The 26205-nt window shown below is 39.0% G+C and overlaps 1 protein-coding gene across 1 annotated transcript in view; it reads right to left on the reverse strand.

The window, feature by feature from the left end:
- The window catches only part of MYPN (myopalladin), an 89679-nt gene extending 65715 nt beyond the window's left edge, over positions 1 to 23964 (reverse strand). Inside the window, exons 1-4 of the mRNA XM_065408198.1 lie at positions 23021 to 23964; positions 8866 to 9041; positions 5678 to 5729; positions 1512 to 1626 (exon numbers count right to left, since the gene is read on the reverse strand). Of these exons, the coding sequence (XP_065264270.1) occupies positions 1512 to 1626; positions 5678 to 5729; positions 8866 to 9041; positions 23021 to 23964 (1287 nt within the window). The remainder of the gene's footprint in view (positions 1 to 1511; positions 1627 to 5677; positions 5730 to 8865; positions 9042 to 23020) is intronic.
- Positions 23965 to 26205: the final 2241 nt, after the last annotated feature.

The raw sequence follows: 26205 nt of genomic DNA on the forward strand, positions 1-26205 counted from the left end.
ATGGGTGAGTGAAAACTAGTTTGAATATCCTTAGAAAAATCCTCCTCTCTGTACTGGTATAGTGTCACAGAATGAAACGCCTGTTCCCTTGTCAATCAGAACTGATAGACAGCACTTTGTCTCTTGAGAGCATGCCTCATCTATATGATTTCACATAAGAAAATGGAAAAGATAATTAAAGTGTAGAGAATTTAACAAAGGAGGGCTTGTAACTACTGTGTCTAACACCTTTGCTATTATCCATTTTACTCCTTCCTAATGGACCTAAGATGTCCAGTTAAATGGATATCTTTAATTTGTGCTATTGCTACCACAATTCCATTGTGTAATTGCCATTATTTACATTTAACTTCCTGGAAGAAATTCAGCTCTCAGTTACAGTGGTGTACATCCACAGTAACTCTGCTTTAAAGGAGTTAATTCAACTATACCCTAATATAAGTGAGAGCTGAATTTGGTGCACTATTTTGTTAGCCCATCAAGCCATAAAATATAGTAAAAATTTGTTGTACAAATAATTTTTGCCAGTGTATTTCATACCTTTCCTAAATAGTATATAGGTACAATACAATACACCACTAACTATATGTACAGTAAAGTCCAGGCGAATAAATAGCTCATTTACACTCTTGGCAAAGAGTAGGCAAATAGGCTTCAACATAACATTTTAAGGAAGTTGCTCATCAAGAATTCAGTCATATCTGCTTATGGCTAGCGGTTTCCTTTACAGAGGGAAATAGTTTACTCTTAAAGGCAAATATTCTGCCTTCCTTCACAAAGGAGAAGAATGATAAGCTAAGATAAATTAGAAAACTCTAAACAGGAATATTAAAATATAAAATAATATGCTAAATAAAAACATTATAGAAACCACTTTAACACAAATCATAGCAGCTTCACTGAATTAAAATTAATTGCAATGAGTCCCATCAGGAAAAAAGAGGCTACATTACATGTTATGTCTGTCACTACTGAATGTGAACAAATCAGTCTGTAATGTGAAGACACTAATGAACTGACCTACATATGCAACTGCCCTTTACTACATGGAATGTCTGACCTGGTAGAGTGTGCATGGATTCCCTCTACTGGCTGAGATGGTGCAGCTGCTCCTTTTGCTCACTGCCTCGTAGTCATAGGGTATGACTATGCTGCAGTTAAAAACCCATGACAGCAAATCTCAGACCCCAGCTCTACAGACTCGGTCTCGCGTTATGGAGCTAAAAAAGGCTGTTTAGACGTTTGGGCTCTGGCTCCGAAACCCACCACTTTCCCGGCGCTTCCGATGCCTATGCTCTGGGAGCAAGAGGCTCCACTCTCTCTGCCATATGTTATATGGTTAGCTAGCTGTCATGACATCTATGTGTGCATGCAACCACGTATCATCATGAGGTTCAGAGCTATGTCTATCAGACAGGCACATCATGTGTAAAAATTGAGTTGTATAAAATGTATATATTTTAAAAAAAGATTTTTCTTAAATAGATCATATAGAATATTATTTCCTGTACCTGATAAACTGGCTGACCCACAGTAGATGGCACCTTTGGTGTCTCTTGATGAGTGGTTGTAGTGTTAGTAGCAGGAGATGGTGCATTCAAAGAGACGTCAGTTGGTTTTTGGACTCTGTGAAATATTTAAACAAACAAACAATTTTTTCTAAAAATGAGCAGTGTGCTTTTATGAGTAGAGGATAGTATTGCATAGATGTTCTCTCTGATTACCTAGGCTTCCATAATATACACAGTATTACAATACTATAAAAACTTCATTTTAGTATTAACTTTAGGTCTCATCTAAATCAATGTGATAAAGTCAATTCACGTGGGAATATATATGTGGAGCTAATAATTTTGCTGCATAAGTTTGCCATATACTTCTCAGGTGGCTGATTTAGTTTTACAGGATATTATAAAACCCAGCATGGATTAACCAGTGTTGCGACTCTAAAACTGCTCCAGTCTATAGTGGGGGATTGGACCAGCACAGAGCCAACTTTAGGAACAAGGGATGCATAACATTCCTTCCTCAATTGTACTCAATGCTCCTTAGGCACATGTGAGGATCTGGCCCTCAGAGTCTAACAGAAATGTTGTTGTCTACTATGACACAGAATAAATAATCTGGTTCTTAAAAAAGAACAGCAGGAATAGCTTCACTTTGACAAAAATACTAAGAATTTTGGTAGCACATTTTACAGATGTAATTTTTTTTTTTTATTTCTGCTATGTCATTTCCATTTATAATTCAGCTGAATAGGATAGCTGGTTCTGTTTTATTTTTAGTGCTAAGTAAAAATGATTAAAACAAAGAGACAATCTTCTTTTTCATTTTCTTTGGGCCATATGTGCGCCTCCTCTGGAAGGTATCAGAACCTTCCCAGGGAAGCCAGTCTCAAGAGTCTGAAAAAACACTGCTGCAAACTGAGTATACAGCTTCAGGAAACATTGGTTTCTCATTTGCAAAGGTGAGAGTTGTTACGTTTTTAGCAGATGATGTAGTATTCATTTCCTTTAAATATAGAGTATTCAAGTTCATGTGATGACAGCTGGAAGCTAAGTAGCAAGAAAAGGAAATTCTGGTTATCCTACATCTAATCCAACATAAGCCTGTTCTTTGGGGACATCTAGCTACTAACTCAGAGCAGCATTCTCTTTACCAAGAAATACAGGACTGCAGTACATGGCTTCAAAATCTAACTGAAGCAAGCAAGCTGGAGACAACAATCAGGTGATGTTTTCCCATCTCTTTAAGAGCAGGAAAATAGTTGACACACCTGGAGGCATCCTCTAATAATCTTGCAAAAGAGAAGAACTGTTAGGAATGAGACCCTTAGAAAAGCCATTGCTAGTGCTGTGCATAACTTTCATTATGAAACTTGAAGACTGGTGGAACTCTCCTGATTTCATGTAGGGCTTTTGGTAGAGCAGAGCAAAATTTTTCAAATAATTTTATTTGCCAAAAAAATGCAGTTGATTGGTCAAATTCAGTTAATAGTTTCAGCCAAAACAAATGATTTAAAAAAAAGTCTGAATGTTTTATTTCAACATTTTTGAAACAAAATGTTTTGACTTTTTGTTTTGAAATGACATTTCATTTTGAAATTCAGCTAGACTTATTTAAAAAACAAACAAGAACAACAGAAATAGAGGGTTTAAAAAACACCCAAAGCAGAAACTAAACAAACAAAAAAGTTAGTTTAGTTACCAAGCTGAAAAATCAATTATTTGCTCAGCTCTAGCTTCATGTCAATTCCAAAATTTGAGGAAGATTCATGAACCAAGCCAACCTGAGTCATTTGAGGCTACATGTTCCTCTCTATGGTCTTCTGCTGCAGCAATACATTTTGCAAGAGCAGTACTGGCTTTGACTGACAATTTGGCAGCCAAACTGTCAAAAAAGGCTAAGAAATCATTGCAGTTAGGTTTGGAGTTAAAGAAAATCTCAATGGTTTCAGCATTCAAAGTTGATGCAACCAGGGATGCTTTGATGTTTTCAGCACATACCTTGGCCTCTGGTGTGGTGACCAGATGGCACCTCTCATTACGAGCCTGGAAAGGTAATATACTGGCTGAAATCATGTTAGGGGCTTCAAAATATTCAGGAAGTTGCTTATGTGGGGCGTCGTTTGACAAAATGATGGTGGAATCCTCCGATAAATTAAAAAAGACCTTACAGAACCCTCTTAACTCCAAATCTGGGGGAAAGAATAGCTGGTCTTATTACGGTCTACATATCCTTTTCATGACTACTCCTCTAAATACAGAAGGCAGGACTACTGCAAAAGCAAATGGCCCAAGGCTAAGTCTGAAAGGGGAGAAACAAATCTTCCTGCAATGCAAATTCCAACACTGGACATAATGCCTCACTAGTTCAGCAGAGTTCCTGCATTTTCCTGGAGTTATCCCTAGATAAAGTTCCTTCCCACTGTGAGGACGGAGACACGGAGTCTTGTGGTGAAAGAGGTTCCATGTTGTTTGTTAAAATGCAGCTTAACCTATTCCTGTCCCTCTTCATTGCCAAAGAATGGCCTCTTGACAAGTGACTGCCAATCAACTTTGATGACACCTGGCTAGAGGCATCAGCTTGTCCTTTGTCTTTGAGGAACAGGTTTACCCACTCCCCAGACTAGTCTGATAAACACATTTCAGTCATAATTTTAGCTTATGTTCATAATTTCACTTTATAATGAACCCTCGCAGGCAGAAGAGGATATAGGTATGCCCCTTCCTGGGCAACATTCTAATCCGAGTCCCCAAGGAGGGGCCCGCTCAAGTGACTCAGTCACTGATCCAAATGTTGCAACAGCATAGATACATAGTAAATTTCTGAAAGAGTCATCTTCAACAATCTCAGCGCTTCATTACAGTAGTTCAGCTATTGCATCTCCCTAAGGCGCAGAGAGCTTTGTCTTGGGATTTGAACATTGTGCTGCTCGATACCTTAATGCAGGCGCCCTTTGAACCTATGAAATGAGTTTCATTGTATTACTTGACTATCAAAATGACCTTTTTGATCGCTATCACTTTGGCAAGAAGGGTGTCAGAGTAGGGAGCTTTGTCAGTTGATCCATCCTGCTGCAAGTTTCACAAAGATAAGGTGGTTTTGAAAATGGATCCCACCTTTATTCCAAAAGTAGGTTTGATTTTTCATTAAGTACAAGAGATCTCATTGCCTTCTTTTTGTCCACATCCGTCTCATCCAAAGGAGAAGCTATGGCATTAGCTGAATGTAAGGAGAGCTTTAAAGTTTTGTCTGAAAAGAACTGCATAAGAAAAACAGCCTTACTGGTCTTATTTCATAAAAAAAAAAAAAAAAGTATTAAGGCATCAGAATCATCAATCTCACAGTGGATATGCTGGTGCATTGCTGATGCATACAGAGCAAAACAATTCAAACCTCCAAAGGGCACCAGAGCTCACTTAGTACAAGTGGTGGTGGCATCATGAGATGAGAAAGGGAGGTCTCTTATGATAAAATCTGTAAAGCTACAACATGGTCATCCCTTTATACATTTACCAAGTTTTACAAGAAATACTCAGTATTCAGCTGATGCAGATGTTGATTGGCAAGTCTTGCATGCTGCAGTGATTTCATAGATTAGGGGAATCCTTTCTCTCAGTGACATTATTTTGTTCCTTCCCTAGGAATTTTGTCACTGTTGAGAAAATCACACACTGAGGATCTATGGACTTAGAATTGGAGAATTTGTGGTTGTTTACCTGACAATTTTCCCCTTCTTTGAAGGGATAGGAGGGAGATCTTTGAAACTTACGGTTACAGTTCTCTGCAGTAGTTAAATTTTTCTTGTTGAGTATTATTTTTGCAAGGTGCTGATGCAGAACGAGAGATTGGTTTTTTTGTTTCAGAGTCCAGAGGAGCTAGCTTTGGAAGCATCTTGAAACTGAGGGGGGTCCCTGGAAGGTGGGGGGTAGTCTCTTGTCAAGCATCCAGTCAACTTTTGATTCTGTACTTTATGGTTAAAAACAGGTGGTGACCCACACTGAGGATCTGTGCACCTAACACTTTGAAGAAGGGAAACTGCTCACTTAAACAACCACAAATTCTCCCATTTTATATTTTAGAGGTTAAACATATTTTAAAAACTTAATCACACACCCTACTTTTTTTTTTTACAGTAAAATTTTTGGAATATCTTAACGCAAGCAACACTTACTGATCCATTTCTTCTGTGCTAATTTCACCTTCAGATTCAGAAGAGGAGGCACCTATGGAAGGGCAAAAACATTTCACATGGAATCAAAATTTTCAGCAATTTGTCTAGTAAGTATGCAAACCTCCATTATTAGGATTTCTTATATAGACTTTTAAAATTAGGATTATAAAGTTAAAACAAACCAAAAGATTATGTGCAGTAAAAATGAAGTAATGCAGTATACTGAATTAAAAGCAACACTGTATCCTGAATTAAATGCAACACTACTAATGATAAATCTTGGGCCAATACAGATTTGAAATGGGATGGATTCAAGTGAAGAAAACATCATCTAAAGTGACTGTCTGGCTGGATGCCCCACAATTCCTCCTTAAAATGTCACTAATATCTAAATCTTTTGACTGTTCTATGCTCTGTGGCATATGTCTTTGGAAGTATTGTGTGGTCAAATAAGCGCTTATACTTAGACATTTGGTATTACTAGCACAAAAACATCAGGGACCTGTAACCACATCTAGTATTCTTTGGGTTATTGGTTCCTCCTCCAGCCACTGCCCGTTCAGCACTGTTTTGGTAAGAGAAATCATAGCTCCATTTGCCAGTGGCCTGGTATTCAAGACAATATCTGACTCTGCTTTCCCTGTGCTCAGAATCTGTTTTTTTTTCTTTGAGGTGCCTAGTAGTGAATGTCTTCACTTAGCAGTGTCTCCTATCCAATTCCAGTAGTCTTTTATAAAAGCAGATTGTGACCCAAATCTGGAGAGGTAGAAAGCACCTGCTGAGTACCCACAACTCCCATTGTTTTAAGTGGGTATTGCAGGTATTCAGCACTTCTCATGATTTGTCTCTTCATTGGCAAATTGCAGAAACAGAGAGAGAATATCATTAAAGGATGGTTTGTGATACCTTTATATTGAGTAGTACCTTCCTCAACAAACAGTCTCATTGAGTTTAATGGGAGTGGTCATGGTGTAAGATACTCATTAGCACGAGTAAGGATCTCACAAATTTGACCCTAAATACAGTAGTATGTACAAAATAGAAAAAAGAAAATAGAACTACAGCAGGTTTTGCTAGGTTTGGCAATGTAATATTACATTGCCAAACCAAGTAGAAGGTACATATATATATATATATATATATATATATATATATATATATATATATATATATATATATATATATATATATATATATATATATATATATCCCATAAACACTCTTACAATTTAAATATTGAATTTTGGAATCAAATAGATACAAGGAAAAACTTTACTCCACATAGATAACAAAACGTATATTAAAATCAATATTCCCATTCCAGAGCAATTTTTAAAAATGTAATGATTTCCTATTAGCTTTTTCCTAAGTCAGGAGAAGGTTGTCTGGCTGCTTAAATTTGTCTTTTATGGTCATTTGCATGAAATCCATAAACAATTTAAATTAACAAAGTGTATCTGAAGGTTGCACAGAATTAGATGTTGCTTAAGAACAACCCATGGAAGCTGACTAACCATAAAATAATGTCATGACAGGATTAGTTGTAAAACTTGCTAGGTCATCAATAAGCCATGCAGGCAGTTTATTTGAAGTAGTAAGATAAATAACTGAAAACTTGAAAACTGTCTTTCCATTATATAAAAATAAGAGAATACACCGATGGAAATATATGTTTACAATTAAAATGACTGAAAAAATTGAATAATGTTGTTATTCTATTACATTTTATGAGACTGAAATCATAAATGAAATTAGGGTAACAAGGCTTAAACTTTGTCTTTGACCCTTAGGACAGAGTTGAGAAAAGCGTTGGGATGAGCCATTAAAAAGAAACTAAGCTTATAAGAGTCCTTTGTTAATTCAGGGCCTGAATCAACTGAAGAGCAATTAAGTTTACAAATGCAACAAAGAGGTTCCTCTTCATTCCCATAAACAATGAAAAGGCTCTAGCTAGGTGACCCTCATTCTATCTACACAAAGATGTAGATCCCAAGGTGAGACATCTTTAACCAATCAGGACCCAATAAAGGGTCACTGTCTGCTTAGTTGCAAGCCTCCCTGTTCTCTCCCGTGCAACCACAAATATTAAACTGCATTATTTTTGCACAATTTTATTTTGTTTTCCCATTTTTATCCAAAATGTGGCTGACAAGACTGAAACCAAGCAAAAGTGTAAATGGAAAAGTGTAGAAGGTAATTTTGCCCTACATGAGCTAAAATACAAGAGTTACCTAGTACTGAGATTTCTTTATTCTTGGTAGTAGTGTTACAGCCAGTGTTTAGCCAGTTAATAGTTTTTGGCACCAACAGCTACTGACCAGTTAGGAGGGGAATAGTGCCAAACTAAGTTAGGTCATATAACTCACAATAAACACACACTCTTAACAAAAATATAAAATAAAAAATCCTTCTGCTTAGAGTCTGGAAAGAGAGAGAGAAACCAAGATCCTCTGAATTTCTTTTAAAATTTGTGAGGCACTCCGGCTACTATGATAATGGGTCCAGTGTAAAAACCCAGCCGTGATAGACAGAACCCACTTTTAGCTAAATGCGTTGTTTTTGGAACATAAGGATGGAAAATATGAGAGAAAGAGCCTTAAATCTGAGAAAACAAATACATTCAGTTTCATTTACAGTACATATTATATGCAGATATAAGGATCAAAGTATGTGTTGGACTTGTTTGTATACAGCTACAGGTTGGGGATAACAGGTGAATCTCAGGCTATATTTCAGTTTTCCATGTTGAAATAATAATTATTGCCAGAACTATCATATTCCTCAAATGTTTGTGCAACAAGTGCGAGAAAAACAGATTGATGGGGAATTAGACACATAGGTTGAGTTTTCTTTTTTCTAGAGGAGCTACAGAAAAGAACTATAGAGAGGTATCACAATCTCAGCACTTTTAGTCCCTGATCTTACAATGAGATCTGCAAGAGGTCCTGGATCTGAGTTCGTTGCAGGCTCAAGGCTTAGTAAAAATGTATTTAAAGAGCAATAAGAATACCTATATAAAAGAACTTTCAGAGAGAAAATGATAAAATGTATTAATAGACTGGAATTGTTGACTTTCCGCTAGTCAGCTGTGCAGCAAACCAGTAAATTTAGTGCTAGTACATAAAACACATATTTCTATTTTTAAAGATTTATGATCAGTTTCATTTTGCAAAGATTTGTAATGTTACCTTCTATGTATATCTCTGCAGAAGTTGAGTCTGTCCCATAGATGTTTGAAGCAAAGCAAGAATAACGTCCAGTGTCTTCTTCAAAAGCTTCAACTATAATCAATGAGTGCAGATCTCCTGACTGGATAATGTGAATGTCTGGTGAGTTTTCAAGCTCCTTTCCTTCACAGTACCACCTGCAAGGCAAGATTACAGTTTATCATAACAAAAACTTGACAACCAGAAGGCTGTTTAACAACAAAACAGATGGCTTATTGTCCTAAGCAGAGAGATACCTTAGGCAAATTAAACTGGCAGTTGAAAGAATAAACAGTTGATTGTTTTTGGAACACATAATTACAACAAATAATAGAGGCTACAAGCTATACAGTACTTATACCTATTAACATATTAGTTTATTTCAGACAACAATGTGGTATTTTTCCAGATACAGGGATCTCACCAATAACATGATAGGGGAAGAGAATAGAGTCCTAATTTGAATTCAGCTTCAGTTTCTCATTACATCATATGAGTTACATTAGATTTACTTCAAAAACATTATATGTACAAATGTACATTAATTTTTTGGACATATTATAGAAAAATCTAATCTCAAACTTATAACACTTTCAAGCATCTCTTGATTGACTCCCTTTCACTAGCTTGTTTACGTAAGTATCTTATCATTCAAATAGCATACCTTTCTGATGTCTGTTATGTGTGGCCTGGAGATTGGAAAGATTGACTGGATCACTATACAGTAGTAAAGATTATTATTCTTCCTTGTTTTTTGTATTTGGTATCCATGTTTCTGGTACATGTGTTTAACAACTTTTTAAAAAGATCAATGCAGTTATGAAAGTCCAAGAGATGGTGGTGTCTCATCTGCCTTTCCTGCACAACAAGGCCCAACCCATAAAGTTCAGATCCGGATCTGAACTCATCCAAAGTTTGGGAGTGTTCAGATCCGGTGTTTTAGTTCAGACCATTCTGTACTTGCCTGGTATAAATTCCTGATATAGAAATTTCTCTTAAACTTCATCCCTGTAAAATGTCATGTTCAGCTTGGAACAAAGTAAAGAAAAGGACTGGAATTTAATCTAACATGACTCCTTACATTGTCATGTGTTGCTGCATGTTTGTGACCACTTGATCATTACATATATAAGGTTAATGTTTACATCCCAAGGAAAAGAAGTTTTCTACCACATTATAAGACATCTCCATGGACAAGTCTTCTCAGGGGCAGATGGCCATTCAGGCAGCTGGACCCTAAATTCTTCTCTGGGTCCTGTTGCTACATTTGCCTTTTAACACTCATTTAGATGGCACAGATTACACTGGGCCTGAACCTGAAATCCCAAATCCTATTTCTCATGTGAAAACAGGGATTTCACAACATTTTGTTAGGCACTTAGAGATATCAAATCTCTTTGCATTTCAAAGAGCCAATGCTGTAGAAGATGCAGGAAAGAAAGGAGCATGTCTAGATTTTGTTGTAAAAGCAGCACCTCAGAGGGCAGCTCCATGAGATTGGTGCTGAGATTGCCTATCAGCTCACCCTTACGCAAACAAGCAGGAGGAGAGAGGAGGCCATCCTGCTGCCCCTTAATGATGTGGAGGGAATGATGGAGGAAGGTAAAAAGCAGCTGGGTTTCACTCCAAAGCAAAACTCAGATTGATGGAGGGTGGGGAAAAGGAAAGGTACTATGGTATATTGAAGTCAGGAATTAAAAGTTCTGGGCAAAGTGCAAAAGCATCTGTTTTTAGATATTGAACTAAACTAATTCTGAACTATAAACCTTTTGAGGTTTGTCCAGTTTATCCAGCCCAACTGTTTCCACATATATGCAATACTGTTTCTTACAAGCAATAGTTGTATTTTCTGTTTTCTGCCATTTTTCTAATTAACTCAAAGAAATAATTAAGACTGGTTGAATAAAGTATTCAGTGGATATTATTCTGTGAATTCTGATTTTTTTCAAATATATTTGATTGTCAAATAACATAATTCCCAGAAAATATCCACTCAGTGTGCAGTGGCAGTCAAAAAAGCTAACAGAATGCTAGGGGACCGCTGCTCAGGCATCAATGTTCCCTCTAAATTTTAACGTTCATGCATGGAATAAATTTTGTTATGTGACCAATATGAAGGTGATGTGTCAATAACAAAATTAATGTGGTGGGGGTGGGTCCAAGGGGTTTGGAGTGTGGGAGGGGGTTCAGGGCTAGGGTAGAGGGTTGGGGTGTGTGTGTGGGGGTGAGGGCTCTGGCTGGGGGTGCAGGCTCTGGGGCGGGGCTGGGGATGAGGGGATTGGTGTGTGGGAGGGGGCTCAGACCTGGGGGGTGGGTCCGACGGATTTGGTGTGTGTGTGAGAGGGCTGTGGGTTGCGGCAGGGGGTTAGGCTGTGGAAGGGGGTCCAGGCTCTGGGCTGGGGGTGTGGGTTTTGGTGTGGGGCCGGGGATGAGGGGTTTGGGGTGCAGGACGGGGGTCTAGGCTGGGGGGTGGGACCGAGGGATTTGGTGTGTGGGAGGGGGCTGTGGGTTGAGGCAGGGGGTTAGGGTGTGGAAGGGGGTCCGGGCTCTGGGCTGGGAGTGTGGGCACTGGGGTGGGGCTGGGGACAAGGGGTTTGGAGTGCAGGAGGGGGCTCCAGGCTGGGGGGTGGGACCGAAGGATTTGGAGTGCAGGAGGCGGGGCCGTCACTACCATTTTTGCTGCCCCAAGCAAAAAAAAGCCACCCGAACTGCCGAAGCAGGGGTGCGGGTTCTGGGGTGGGGTCGGGGATGAGGGGTTTGGGGTACATGAGGTGGCTCTGGGTGTGGGGGGGCTTAAGGCTGGGGCGGGGGGTTGGGGCATGGGCTTACCTCGGGCGGCTCCCAGTCAGCGGCACAGCAGGGCTAAGGCAGGCTCCCTTCCTGTCCTGGCTCCGTGCTGCACCCTGGAAGTGGCCAGCAGTTCCGGCACCTAGGTGGGGTGGGGCCAGGAGGCTCCGCGTGCTGGTCTCGCTTGTAGGCACCGCCCCCGCAGCTCCCATTGGCCGCTGTTCCTGGCCAATGGGAGTACAGAGCTGGGGCCCAGGGCCAGCTGTATTGGCCGCTGCTCGGGCAGTCCCTGGGACCAGCTGCCTGGGGCCACCAGAGCAGCGGCTGGTGCGGCTGACTGTGGGGCTACCCAAGTGGCTGGCTGCAGAGCCGCTCCAGCAGCAGCCGGTGTAGCTGTCGCCAGGTCTGCCTGAGCCACTGGCCCCAAGGTCGGCTACTTGGGAGGCCCTGCGGTCAGCCACACCGGCCACTGCAGAAGTCACGGAGGTCTCAAGAAGTCACGGAAACTCTGACTTCTGCGACTGCCATGACAGACACGGAGCCCTAATGATAGAGGTCTATATAATCATGAATGGTATGGAAAAAGTGAATAAGGAAGTATCATTTACTCCTTCACATAACAGAAGAGCCCGGGGCACCCAATGAAATTAATAGGCAGCAGGTTTAAAACAAAGGGAAGTACTTCTTCACACTACGCACAGTCAACCTGTGGAATTCATTGCTGGGGATGGTGTGAAGGCCAAAAGTATAACTGGGTTCAAAAAATAATTAGATAAGCTAATGGAGAATAAGTCCATTAATGGCTACTAGCTAATATGGTCATGGATGCAAGCCCATGCTCCAGGTGTCCCTAAGCCTCCAAAAGCTGGGACTGGATGACAGCGGATGGATCACTCAAAATTGCCCTGTTCTGTTCATTCTCTCTAAAGCATCTCGCACTGGCCACTGTCAAAGACAGGATACTGAACTAGATGGATCATTGGTCTGACCCAGTATGACCATTCTTATGTTTTAACTATTCACCCAACTCTAGAAATAATTCAACTAAGTAAAAGTTGTGTATTAGCTACTGAGCACAAGCAAATATTATCAAAGAAATGGCAAGTAAAAATATACTACAGCAAATATAAATTAATTGTAGAAAACCTTAGGAAAGACTTTCAAACAATAAACTATACTGTGCTTGCACAGTGTCTCCTACCACACATCATGAGGGTCAGATCATTAAGAATTTGTTTGTACCTCAGATCATTAAGAATATGTACCTCAAATCATTAAGAATATGACTAAACAAATAAAATTGCTTACAATTAACACTTCAGTTGCATTAGCATGTTGGAAGTACTGCATTTCAGATCAGTTTGGGGGTATATATCAGACAGTATATAAACTCTGGATCGTCCCTAAAGGATCTTCCTGAGAAAAGAAGGGTAAGCAGCCTATACCATTGAAAGATGAACTCTAACAGAATTATGTGCAGACTGATAAGTGAGGCCTGAGGGAGTTCTGTAACAAAAACAGCATGATAGGCATGCAGGAAGAAGTGGAACTTCAATACTTATTACATAACTGAGATACAAACTAGTTACTATTTGTTCCCCGTAAATCATAAAAGCCTAATGTGAGGACAGGGTATATTATTTTGAATAAGACATAGTATGATCTATACCTGTCCAATTAATTGACTTTGATTGTTCAGTCTTGGAACTTGAAAACTCTATCTATTCTGCAGGGGAGTTCCTGCCCTACAAAGTGAACCCAATTGCCTACCACAATGACATCCTGTTAGAAAGACACTCCTTTATAACTGCAGAGTAGGATTTCAAGGTTGAATGACTGTATGTATCAGTTTTGTGCCTTTAGGCGTCAGTTTTACCTCCCACTTTCACAAGTTACTAGCCTCTACGGTAACAAGCACTATAAACTGATCTAATTAATAAGTACTTACAAATTTAAAACCACCAATTACAACTGACAAATATGTAAGCATATATAAAGAAAAGAGCCCAGTAACATAATTTTATTACAACAGACTGAGAACAGGGAGAACTTTGACATATACTCAGTTTTCCCTTCCTAAATTTCTCACAGCTGAAATACAGACTTGCTTATGTGAAATATATTCACATTGTTTATGTGAAATTTTGCCATTGAGAAAATGGCAAAATTTTATGCTCACAACCCTGATCTCTTAGTTGGTCATCATCTAGGGGAGCCTTGGATCACATTCCTCTATCCCCTCCAGTCCTACTTTGCTCATTTTCTAGGTCTTCAACTCTTGGGTGGGCAAAATTAGATGCCCTGGCGTGTTTTTTCAGTCAGCGATTTGCCCAGGACAGAGCTGTGATCCAATATACTGTACTTCATAGCAACCACTGATGCTGCCTCTAAGCTTCATGGACCTTGTTAAATATGTGTTTCAAAACACTTCTTAAACACTCTATTATTGGAAGCCAAATCCAGTATTGAGGCGCTCAGTCAGAAGTTTAAGAAATACCATTATCTGCAATCATTATAAAAGGAGCAGAGACAGTTACACATTCCTTAAAAAGCCAAATGGACTATAGATAATTTCCAAAATGGCAGAAGAAAGAACACTTCAAAATTAGTATAAAAAGACAAAAGCTGTGGACTGAAAATAAAGAAGCTTCAAAAGAAGCCTCTCTTTTAAAGGACTGATTGGGCAGCCTAGTACTATTGTTATTCTACTGGCTACAGTAAGATTATATGGGTCTTTGCTGTGTGTGTGTGTGTGTGTGTGACAAAGCACAGACACATTACACTAAATACTTTGATACAAGCAACACTAAAATGAAAGGGCTATATGTGCTCCTGCTGATCAACTTTTTGAATAAAACTGAAAGGTTTTATAATTCTATAGGGGTAGGTTGGAATCCATTCTTCATTCCATTGTTTGTCAAGGGTATTTTCATGTAAACCATTTCTTTCTATTAACTTGCATGAATGCAGTCTTCTGTTATAGAGCAATACAGATGACAATGTATAACTCAGTTACTGCTGTTCTTTCCTCTGCAGTTACTATTCCTCTCACCCCTTCAAAATGAGCAGCATGAGTTAGTAAAGTAAACTTCAATTTATGCTTCAGACATATACTACATGGGAAAACTGAGCCTATTTTTAATCACTACTTCCATTTTACTTGAAGTTCATACACTAATTATTTTGAGATTACAGAAAAAGAAAAGATCAAGAGTACAATATGCTCTTGTAATTTTTATAAATAAAAGGTATGTTTTTACCCTAATAGTCCTCTCCTCACTACCACAAATTGTAAAATAACGTTTTAGGAAATGTTTTAGCAGGATTTTACATCCATCATATAAAATGTCAGATTGTGATATAATCCTGATTAATTAACATTTTATTCTTACTATTGAAATACTGTCCATGGCAGCAATGAAATGTTAGTTACAAAGGGAGTACTGACATTGAGATACGTGGCGTGACTAAAGAATAATACTCTCTGTCACTGACATTTTATTCCTGCCACAAATTGTAGTGATAGTTCCACTACATAAGCCAGATTCACATGAAGCCCAACCAGCGTCAAACACTATGGCCAAATTCATCCCTGGCATAACTCCACTGACTTGAATGGAGTTATATCAAAGACAAGTTTGGCCCCATGGCTTAAAGAGATTAAAAACTAATAAATGAGTTTTTATTAAACTCTCAGAAATATTTTTCAACTTAATGAAGATTATATGACTTTTAAATTTAACTACAAATTAATCAATCACAGATCTATTTTCTTAAACAAAGCAGTGCTCAAATGAACCCTTTTTAGCTATCTGTGTGTATGTTAGAGAGTGTTCTAATAGAAATTTCATGACATGCAGCCTGTTTATAGCACTTCAAATCCTCATGACACTTACAGAACGGTTGTGTGTGCCAAAGCATGCAATGTGATTCATAAGTAAAATTAACCTAGCAGAGATGAGCCAAACAGTTTGGAAAAAATTTAGACCCCTCTTAGCCTGAGCGGATAAGGAGGGGCCATCTGCCACCAATAGCAAGGATGTATGTCAGACCTACTACTTCAGCAATTTAAAAAAAAGAGATGCAGAAGGAAGCATGGAGAGAAGTCCTCACAACCTTTAGCTTCATTAAAAGAATTCGATGGTCCTCACCCCAAATACCTATCGTATATCTGACCTGTAGCTAAAGTAAATGTGACTCACTGTTTCAGAGTTTTTGGTGGGCGGAGGTTAAATTGCAATTCAAATGAACTTTTTAAACTATAAATTCTTTGGAGTATGGTAGTCGTTTTCTATGTGTTCATGAATGCCTTGTACAATGGAGCTGCATCTTGGGTGCCCTCTAGGTGCTACCTCAACATAAATGTTTAATAAAATAAGCTGTGTTTCTCCCTAGCTGTGAACTCAGTTTTGGGGTCAGTATAACCAGATTTTGTGATGTCATTCTTTGATTTCTCCTTTTTTATGGCATTGCATAAAACTGATATAAAATAAAAGGGATAAAGTTTGGGTACATTGAAACATCTTTGTAGATAAGCTTAACCAACTTCACCTAGTGATGTGCTTAATTTCTTAAATCTTCCTGAGGCATTTGGTATTGCCTCATTTGCCACCTGTGGGCTTATTTATACTACATTTTACACACAACCATCTTTACATTAAGGCCTGGTTGCCTCAAAGGTTTGGATAAGCATCCAAATCAAAACAATCAAATCTTCAGAGGCTCACTTACCATTACTTTAAATCAGTTTCTTGTGCCACACACCCTTTCTGTCCCTCACTGAGTGATTACCCACAAATACTTGCCCAATTGGTAGATTACACTATTTACCATTTACAACAGTTTTCTGGCCCAGTTCCACCCAACATGATTTACACTACTATTTACATCACCATTGAATTTGTTCCATAGTGTTTTATTTTTCAATTTGACTTATGTATGTCAGACATATCCAAATTCCAATCACGGTCTTCTGCTCTTTTTGTATTTCACCTAGTATCTAAACTTCTTATCTCTGTAACATCATCTGACTCCTACCCATTCAGTGTGGTGCTTGGTCCCCCTATAATGGTGGTTGCTGGGCTACAGATATAGGTTGATAAGTCTGCTGCAGCCTTGGTTGACAGAGCAGGATCTTTCAGCTCAGGCAGTAGAGGCTCATACTTTTAGATCCTGAAGTCCTGGGTTCATTTCTTACTGATGATGATCCACCAAGGGGCACTGTGTTACACCTTAAAAATGGCTTTCCTATACCTGGATGGCTGTTATCCAAGTTTCAGAGAGAACTCCTGCAGAAGACACTTACTGGGATTGGTTTGGCCAGTTCTGTAGTTTGTAATTTGTAGTAATTACAGTTATGTAATTAGCATAAAAATACAGTAAATTATTTAATTTTGCAAGTCTCTATGTTACATCAACTAAGTGTAAGAGTGCTCATTTAGAAAGAAAAATTACAATATTATAAATGCAACATTAAAATATAGATACAAAAATATCAGCTAAGTCCGTCGTTGTAACAAGTACTAAATATTCTTACAATGCCAGTTTTACAAACAGTAAGTCAAGTGCTGAACCAACAGAGTGTAGAGAAACTTGATCATTTACAGGGAGTAACTGGATTATTAACCCTTTTGCTTGAAGTTGACAAACGGTTTCATGTTATAAAAGTGTAAAACATGAAAAGGGAAAGGAGAAATGACTGCAACAAAGCCTAGGTTTTCATCACACTGAACTCTATTTCCACATGTAGTAACTGAAACTTGTGACCATAAACACATGAACAAGTCACTGCACATGGAATTAACCATATACAGTATGGCACTGTCAAATCAGGTACAAATACATGGCAGCATATCAATACCATTAAAAAATAAGAGCTATATGTTTAAAAGTGACTCACACCTGAGACAAGGAGCCTGTCTACACAATGAGCTAGTGTACAGCAAGTCAGGATGTGAATCTACAGTGCACAATCTTATTGCACACTAACTGATTGCGTGGACCTTGCTACAGCGTACTGGGAGTTCTGTAATGCACTTTGCCATATTCCCATTTCAAATAGCAGTATTTCAAAGAACACTACAGAACTTTTAATGTGCTGTAGGAGGGTCCATGTGGTGAGATAGCGTGCAGCAAACTCGTGTGTTGAAGATTCACACCCTCACTTGCCACACATTAACTCACCATGCAGACAAGTCCAAGGTTAGCACAACTTATACAGTCTTACCCAGGGGTAGATTCCCTTTTGTTTCACCTGGTACAGCTGCTGCTTATTGACACAAGCCTCTCCATAGCTGCACTAATGTATGGGATTCACAAATAATGTGCCCAACTACTGGATGGGGATTCTATTAATGTGCTCTTGTATGTTCTTGCCATGATTTAGCAGACACAACAAGTGGATACTGAATACTGCTGTACAAATGTAATTTTAAAAGAATGATTTTTATTGATGTCTCAGTTGGTTCTGGAGATATAAAAGCTGAGCTAAATAAGGGAAGTTTGGGTTTAGAGGGAAATTTACAAATGAATTCTGTTGCCATCAAATAACTCATATTTTATTTGTATACATTTTCTGGAGTAAAAGTTGTCTCCCTTATACCTCATTGTTGCTATAACAACATGTTTTAAGTGTTCTCACCAGAGCTGGTCAAATAGTTTATAAAAATTAATGGACACTTTTGCAAACAAAAATGCCAATTTTGGTTTGCTACGATTCGTGGAGTTGTATTATTTATTATGAATAGGTGTTCAGACAACTGCTGGGCATTTATGAAAATATTTGTGAATCCTAAAGTTTGGCAAATTTTAGCACAAATGATTATTTGTCTGAAAATTCATACCGAAATATGTTGTTTACTATTCATTATTCATCCTTTAAAAAGTGTTTTCGTCAGCCAATCAAAGCAGAAATTATATCATGTATCTTAGCTGTTCCATCACACAATGGAAACAATGACTAGTCAAAGTGAACAGTTTGTGAACAACTCATAGTCTGAAAGTTTGGAGTGTTATAGCTGTGTTGGTCCCAGGATATTAGAGAGATAAGGTGAGTGAGGTAATATCTTTTATTGGATGAAGTTCTGTTGGTGAGAGAGACAAGAGACACAGAGCTCTTCTTCAGGTCTGAAAGCTTGTCTCTTTCACCCATCTTGTCTCTCATAGTCTTAAAGTTATTAATCTAATTATTCAGCAAAAATTTACAAATGACAAATATATTTAAAGAAAATCATCACTGTATGAATATTTCAATAGGCAAATAAGTGGCTAAATTAACATTGAATCATATGCATAATGAATAGTTCAATCAGCTCTAGTTGTCATAGAGTAAACAGCTTCCCCTCCCTACATTACTATTTCCGATCAGATCCCTTAGGAAACTTCAGGCAGTCCCAGGTATGAGAGGTTCAGTTCAAGACTCCAGCCTCTAATATAATAATCAGGAGATTTTATCACAAACCTCTGACTTCTTCCACCTTGCCATTGAGTCAAAAGAACTAGACTCTGATTTCTTGCTACTATTGAACATTTGGTAGCAATTATTCCTATTAATCCATCTGTCGCTGATGGAAATTCTTTGCACCCATCTCTATGCAGTACTGAAACTCACTGATTTAGAAGCAGTGAAATCATGATAACATTTTGGATTTAAATTACTTGTTTAGAAAAGTGCTTGCTCAGCAGCAGTAATGACAGGCTAACGTGAAAAGTAAATCAGTAATAACAAAACCCACATTGCAATCCCAATATCTTCTAAAAGTTAATTGACATTTACCTCAGATAGTGGCTACAAAAAGTAAAGGTTTCAGAGTAGCAGCCGTGTTAGTCTGTATCCGCAAAAATAACAGGAGTACTTGTGGCACCTTAGAGACTAACAAATTTATTAGAGCATAAGCTTTCGTGGGCTACAACCCACTTCTTCGGATGCATCCGAAGAAGTGGGTTGTAGCCCACGAAAGCTTATGCTCTAATAAATTTGTTAGTCTCTAAGGTGCCACAAGTACTCCTGTTATTTTTACAAAAAGTAAATGCACTCTCAAATGCCCAGATGCATGTTCTTGGAAAAAGAAGGATCATTATCATTTGCTTTGAAGCCCAGCAAAAACATTAATCAAATTTGTAGCTGCAGACAACCCATGATACTGTGTTCCTTTTAGGCATTCTTCTCTAGGACATCTATTCCACCACTTTGTGTGCAGAAGGCTAGTACATTCTGTCAAGATGGCTGATACCAGCAATGTGAACTGAATGTCAAATGATAAAGTTAGCTTCTATTCTTTCTTAATACCATCTTAACACAGGTTTATGAATCAAAAAAATAACCTGTTTAAACAACATTTTGTGTTGACAGTCGTACTTTTTTGAAGTGAGTGGAGTTATTCAGATTTACACCAGTGTAAATGAGGGCAGAATAACTCTAATAGATCAAACCAACATGATGGAACTAAGCACTTCTAAACTTGGAGTTTCAAAATCCAAATCAAAACTTCCTTCAATTCAAATGCATTCAAATTTGGTATTTGGATTCAGGCATTATAGGTTAAAGGCAAGAGCTTGTATCCAAACCTCAGACTAGAGGTTTTAGTTTGAACCATCTCTAATACACGCTTTTTGAAACAGTCTTTGTAGGGGTATATTTAAGACCCAGTTGTACCATAGAAACAAATTACCTTTCTGCCACTCAAATACTCCATCAGAAGCCATGCTGTCACATCCAACATGACAATCCATGTCCTCATTCCTCAGGCTCCCTTCCACTGGTCAGTGGGGAGGACCAATGCGAGTTACTACTGACCCACTCCCGTATTAACTTGTGCCAGAATGTCCTACAGGCCTAGGAGAGTGTGTGTGTGTGGTGGGGGGGGGGGGTGAATTATGATTTGGAGAGAAGCCATTGCCCTTCTCCAACCCCAGACTATTAAAGCAATTAAGCATTCAGAGAGGGGGTTCTGCAAGGTTAGGGGAAGGGACAAGTATTCCATGAACCCCACATTAAGCTCTGCTTCATGAACTGCTGATAAATTCCTGCTTTCCAGAGGCTGTTGACTTTTTTGTATCTGTCTTTCTTGGCTATAAGAATATAGTTGTCTTCTCCTTGCATAACTTCACAGCCATTACACTAACCAACCATACACCTCAAAAAGTGCTACCCTCAAAGTAGGCTGATCTCCAGTACTTTTTCTAATCCAAGGTCTTAACACATTTCAGCATCTACAGGCAACAAGATGCCTTCTTTACTGTCTTTGACAGCTCTATACACCATGCCAAAGATACCCAATATTTTTAGTGAATACTGTATGCTCAAGTCCCCATAGCTCATTGGAAGTTGATCCAAAAGTAAATTATTTTCTGATTTTATTTTTCCTGGGAACCAATGACTATGAGTGAGTCAGGATCATTATATATTGGAAATTTATAATATAGACAGATGCAATCAAGCAGCACAAAATACCACATAATGCTCTCACTAGTTCTCACAAATTATAATCTTGGCTAGGTTTGAACCTGGAAGATGGAAGAGTATTCTTGGTTTTCTGGATAGCTTTTCCTTCCACCCATGCCCAGTGTTTATTACTGCCTGTTTGCAGGGGTGATGAGATGTTTGATTCACAGGCCAAAAGCTGCATTATGCCTTAACAACAACTATTAACACAAAACCAGACAACCCTTTGCAAGCAGCAGGTGTTGCCAATCTGCTCTTTAACACACTGTAAACTCACACACATACACACAGTACAAACTTAGCCTCTTCCTAGTGTTTACTGTTATTTGTTAGTTTAGTAACAGAATTTTCTACTGAGCCTAAGCTTTCTCCTGAGCTTGGCTGCTCCTGGGTTGTTTTATTCTCTTTGGGATTCCTCTATCCCTGTCCCTAATTCCACCTGCTTCAGGGAGATGTTCAAACCTTTTATGCTCTGGGTTAGATCTCATAGGACCGACTTAGTCTGGCTCCCAGTGTGAGTCAGTGTGGGTCTTGTGGAATTTTTTAAAATGTATTATAGGAAAGATCCTTCAAGGCAAAGTGCCTGGACAAGTCAGCCTCGGAGTCTTTGGAATCTGAGAAGTTAGAGATTTCTTCAAAGTAGGGAATTTGTAGCTAGGACTCGGCAACATTTCTCCTCTAGTCCATTCAGGAAAAGCAACTCCCTTACACTACTATCTTCTTTCATCCTCTTTCTCTTTTACCAGACAAAGAGCTGAATTCAATTTGGCATTTGTGATGATGGAGGCTGAACAAGAGGAGTACAAAGAAAGGCCTCAGAGGAAACTGTTAATCAGAGAAGTGAGTTTGGGCAGGAAACATACTGGAACGCACATTGCTACACATTAAGATGCTTCCCTTTGATTTCAGCCTAGAAACAACATACACCTACCTCCTCTGTTAACAACAATCAGATCCTTTGGAGGAAGGGTTGAATTCTCCTTTCAGTTACTGTGATGCATCCTCATTGCAGTCACTGGGGTTGCACCCAGGTGACTGAGAACATTTAGTCTATGGGCTATCTTTAAACAAGTTTAGGTTGAGAAACACCAATAAAATCTGAGAATTTGAAGGTAAAAGTGAGAATTTTAATAAACTATTTCCCAATCTGTGTCCCTGGCATACAATGTTTAGCACTTTTATAGTGCCTTTCATCACCAAAGATCTTTACAAACATTACCTAATTAATCCTTGAAATTCCCCTGAGATGTAGGCAGAAACTATACCATGTGATTTAGCTGTCCAACCACATGAGTAACAAATAGTGATTAGTTAAAGCATTTCACAGTTGAAGACACTAAGGTTAAGTGACTTTTCCAAGGCTACTGGGGGAATCCTTATCAGACCCTGTATTAGAATTAAGGAGTTCCTGGCTCCGAGTGTAATAACTAAAGAGGGGATTTTTAATCTCTCATCATTTATATTTAGACATTTATTAGTGAAAATCTCTTGGTCATACAATCCTGTATTTACTCAACCCAAATGCATTCAAACTATAGCAACAAGAATCATGCACATAGCTATATTCAGCTGGTTCACTGTGATTAATCACTCAGTTCCCATAAAAAGAACAAATATTTCTCAGAAAGGAGATAACACATTTTCTAATTACTGAAGTGTAGCTCTTAACAGGTATCTCCTCTACAATTCAGAGAAAAAGCATGCCCCCTAAATGTCTTAAGTTTAAACAGCAACAACCCTCTGGATGATTTAAAGAAAGCAATTGTTTTTCCTAATTAATTTTAATAACCAAGATCAAATAATTTCTGCTTCAAACTTCTAAAACGTATACATAAAACCAACTTAAAAGTGTAACGCATCCACCTGCCATTACAGAAATGCAAAATGGCAAAAGTTGAATATGTTTACCTGACTTCAGGTGCTGGAATTCCTACCACAATGCAGTCCAACTGCACTTTGGTTCCTTCAGGAACTTCTCTGCTTTTCAGTTTTTGTGTAAAGTGTGGTGGCTGTCCGATAGGCTCCTCAAAATATAAAGATGTGGGTGCTGTCTCTGTTGTTAATTCTGTACTTTCTAATTGATTTATAGCTTCCAAGTTTGCCTCCTGTAGATCATTTGTTTTTTCAAGTATATGCTCTGCTTTATTATCCAAGTCTTGAGGTACTGGAATAGAAGGTCGTTCTCTCTTTTCTGACAGCTTTGGGAAACTAGGGCTACCTTCTTGAGCAGCCTTAATTTTAGATTCAAGTTTGCTCCTGTAGTTTTTGCATGTTTTAGGTCTTATTCTTTTAGAATTATGTGCTTTGAAAAGTGAAGAAAGCTCCTCAATAAAATCTGCTGCCTTGTTTAGGAATTCCTTTTTGGATTCTGCTTCAGAACCAAACTGTTGTTTCTTTAGATCCTGAGTGCTCTCTTTGGAACCTTTTGTTTCTGTGACATGATCCAGGCAAAAGTTTGAGTGGAGACTATTGTCTGAAGTTGGCAAAACTGTGGACTGGGCCACTTGTTTGTTTGAAACTGTTTTTCCGCAGTTTTTCACTTGATCAGAGCTATAATGTACATGTGTCTGTTGCTCATCCTGTTTTTCAAGTGGATCTTGATCAATTGCTTGTCTTGCCAGATTTACACTTTCATCTAATTCTTCTTGGCTCAAAAAGGCAGAGAGATCTGGAAGGTCATCTTGGCCAGCTACTTCCTCTGAAGCCCCAGAAGTACTGCCATAATGGAAAGTATGGGGAGATGCTTCTGATCTACTTCTTTCACTGTTCCCTGGATGTCTGGTTTCAGCTAAATAACTCTCTCTCAGAAGTTGAGATATTGAAGTGGAAGATTCTAAACTGTTGTCTTGCATGCTGTCAACAAAAAGGACAAATAGGACCACACCTTATCAATAGTAAATTAGTTGCCAGCACAGAATTATAGGCGTCTGAAAAGCAGAACACAAAGTTTTTAAATTGTACTTCTGTTCTAAATTTTTCTTGTAAAAATGGCCTCTTTTTATTAAATAGACCTGTTCTTGTGTATATTCAGAGTCAGATCTGCTGACTTTGTTAACTAAAATCAGTTTTTATTACTTTTGACTCCTATTAGACTTGCAGAGCTATTCTATTCCAGGTAATAGGTCAAGAGAATTGTTAACTAATTTCCAGTTGTAAAGCCTTTATGATTGACTATGTGCGAGCCAGCAAGAACCCACTTTGACTTTTAGTTTTGATGCTGAATTTGTAGGACTGACAATTAGAAAAACAAACAAACAAACAGCTTTACGGTACTTTTAAACTGAGCAAATTTGGTTTGAAATCACTGAGAGTCAATAAGTATATAACCCCACAAAGTCAATTTTTGGGGTTAAAAACACTCTAATGGCAATTTTTCATTGAAAACTCATAGAAAATAATATGTTAAGTACATAAGAACGGCCACACCAGGTCAGACCAATGGTCCATCTAGCCCAGTATTCTGTCTCTAACAGTGACCAGTGCCAGATACTTCAGAGGGTATGAACAGAACAGGGTAATTTTGAGTGATCCATCCCCTGTCATCCAGTCCCAGCTTCTGACAGTCGGAGGCTTAGGGACACCTGGAGAATATGGTTGTGTCTCTTAACATCTTGGCTAATAGCCATTGATGGATCTATCCTCCATGAACTTATCTAATTCTTTTTGAAACCCAGTTATACTTTAGGCCTTCACAATTTCCCATGGCAATGAGTTCCACAAGCAGACTGTGCGTAGTGTGAAGAAGTACTTCCCTTTGCTTGTTTTAAACCTGCTGCCTACCAATTTTATTGGGTGACCCCTAGTTCTTGTGTTATGTGAGGGGGTAAATAACACTTCCCTATACATTTTCTCCATACCATACATGATTTTATAGACCATTATCATATCCCCAATTACTCATCTCTTTTCTAAGATGAACAGTCCCAGTCTCTTTAATCTTTCCACATATGGAACCTATTCCATGCCTCTAATTATTTTTGTTGCTCTTCTCTGTACTTTTCCAATTCTAATATATCTTTTTTGAGATGGGCTGACCAGAATTGCACTCAGTATTCAAGGTGTCAGCATACCATGTATTTATAAAGTGGAATTATGATATTTTCTGTTTTATTATCTATCCCTTTGCCAATGGTTCCTAACATTCTGTTAACTTTTTTGACTGTTGTTGCACATTGAGTGAATCAGGGAACTATCCACAGTGACTCCAAGATCTCTTTCTTGAGTGGTAACAACTACCGTATATACTCGTTCATAAGCAAAAAATTTTTAGTAAAAAAGGGAAGCACCAGAGAAGGGGGTTGGCTTATGAACAGGTATAGAGAGGGAAAGGTGGGCCACAGCCCCGCCCCCAACAGAGGGAGCAAGGAGAGGCAGCATAACCAGCAGAGCCAGAAGGGAAGAGGTGGGGCCAGAGTCTCTCCGCTTCTGGACACGCTGCTCTCCCCGAGCCGAGCCGCCCAGCCCGCCGGAGCACGCTGCAGCTGCACCGCCCAGTCTGGCCCGCCGGAGGAGGCTGCGGCCGCGCCACCCAGCCTGCCGGAGCAGCTCCAGACAGGCCAGAGACATCCTCCTCTGGCCCTCCCCAGATAAGGTGGGAAGGGATGGGATGGGGAGAGTGTGTGGGTCCCAGGCTAGGGGTGGGGTCATGTGGGGGGTGGTCACAGGGGTTACTCCCCTGACTCCCAGCTTCTCCCCCCCCAAAAAATTTCCCCACCAGTTGCTGTCCCGGCCCGTCAGGGTAAGCAGCTGGCGTGCCGGGACACTTTGTTTACTTAGGTTTACCTCCGTGCCTGCCTACGCTCGAGGTAAACAAACCATCTCAGCCCACCAGCAGCTTATCCTGATGGCCCGGGAGCCAAAGTTTGCTGACCCCTGAATTATAGGGTCGTCTTATGAACGGGTTATAAAAAATTTCCGTTTTTACTTATCCATCCTGCGGGGGTCGGCTTATAAACGAACCGGCTCATGATCAAGTATATACGGTAATTTATCCCCCGTCATTTAGTATGTATAGTTGGGATTATATTTTCCAATCTGCATTACTTTACACTTATCAAAAATTAAATTTCATCTGCCATTTTGTTGCCCAGTTT

This window comes from Emys orbicularis, chromosome 7, assembly GCF_028017835.1.
Source record: "Emys orbicularis isolate rEmyOrb1 chromosome 7, rEmyOrb1.hap1, whole genome shotgun sequence".
NCBI classification, from domain to species: Eukaryota; Metazoa; Chordata; order Testudines; family Emydidae; genus Emys; species Emys orbicularis.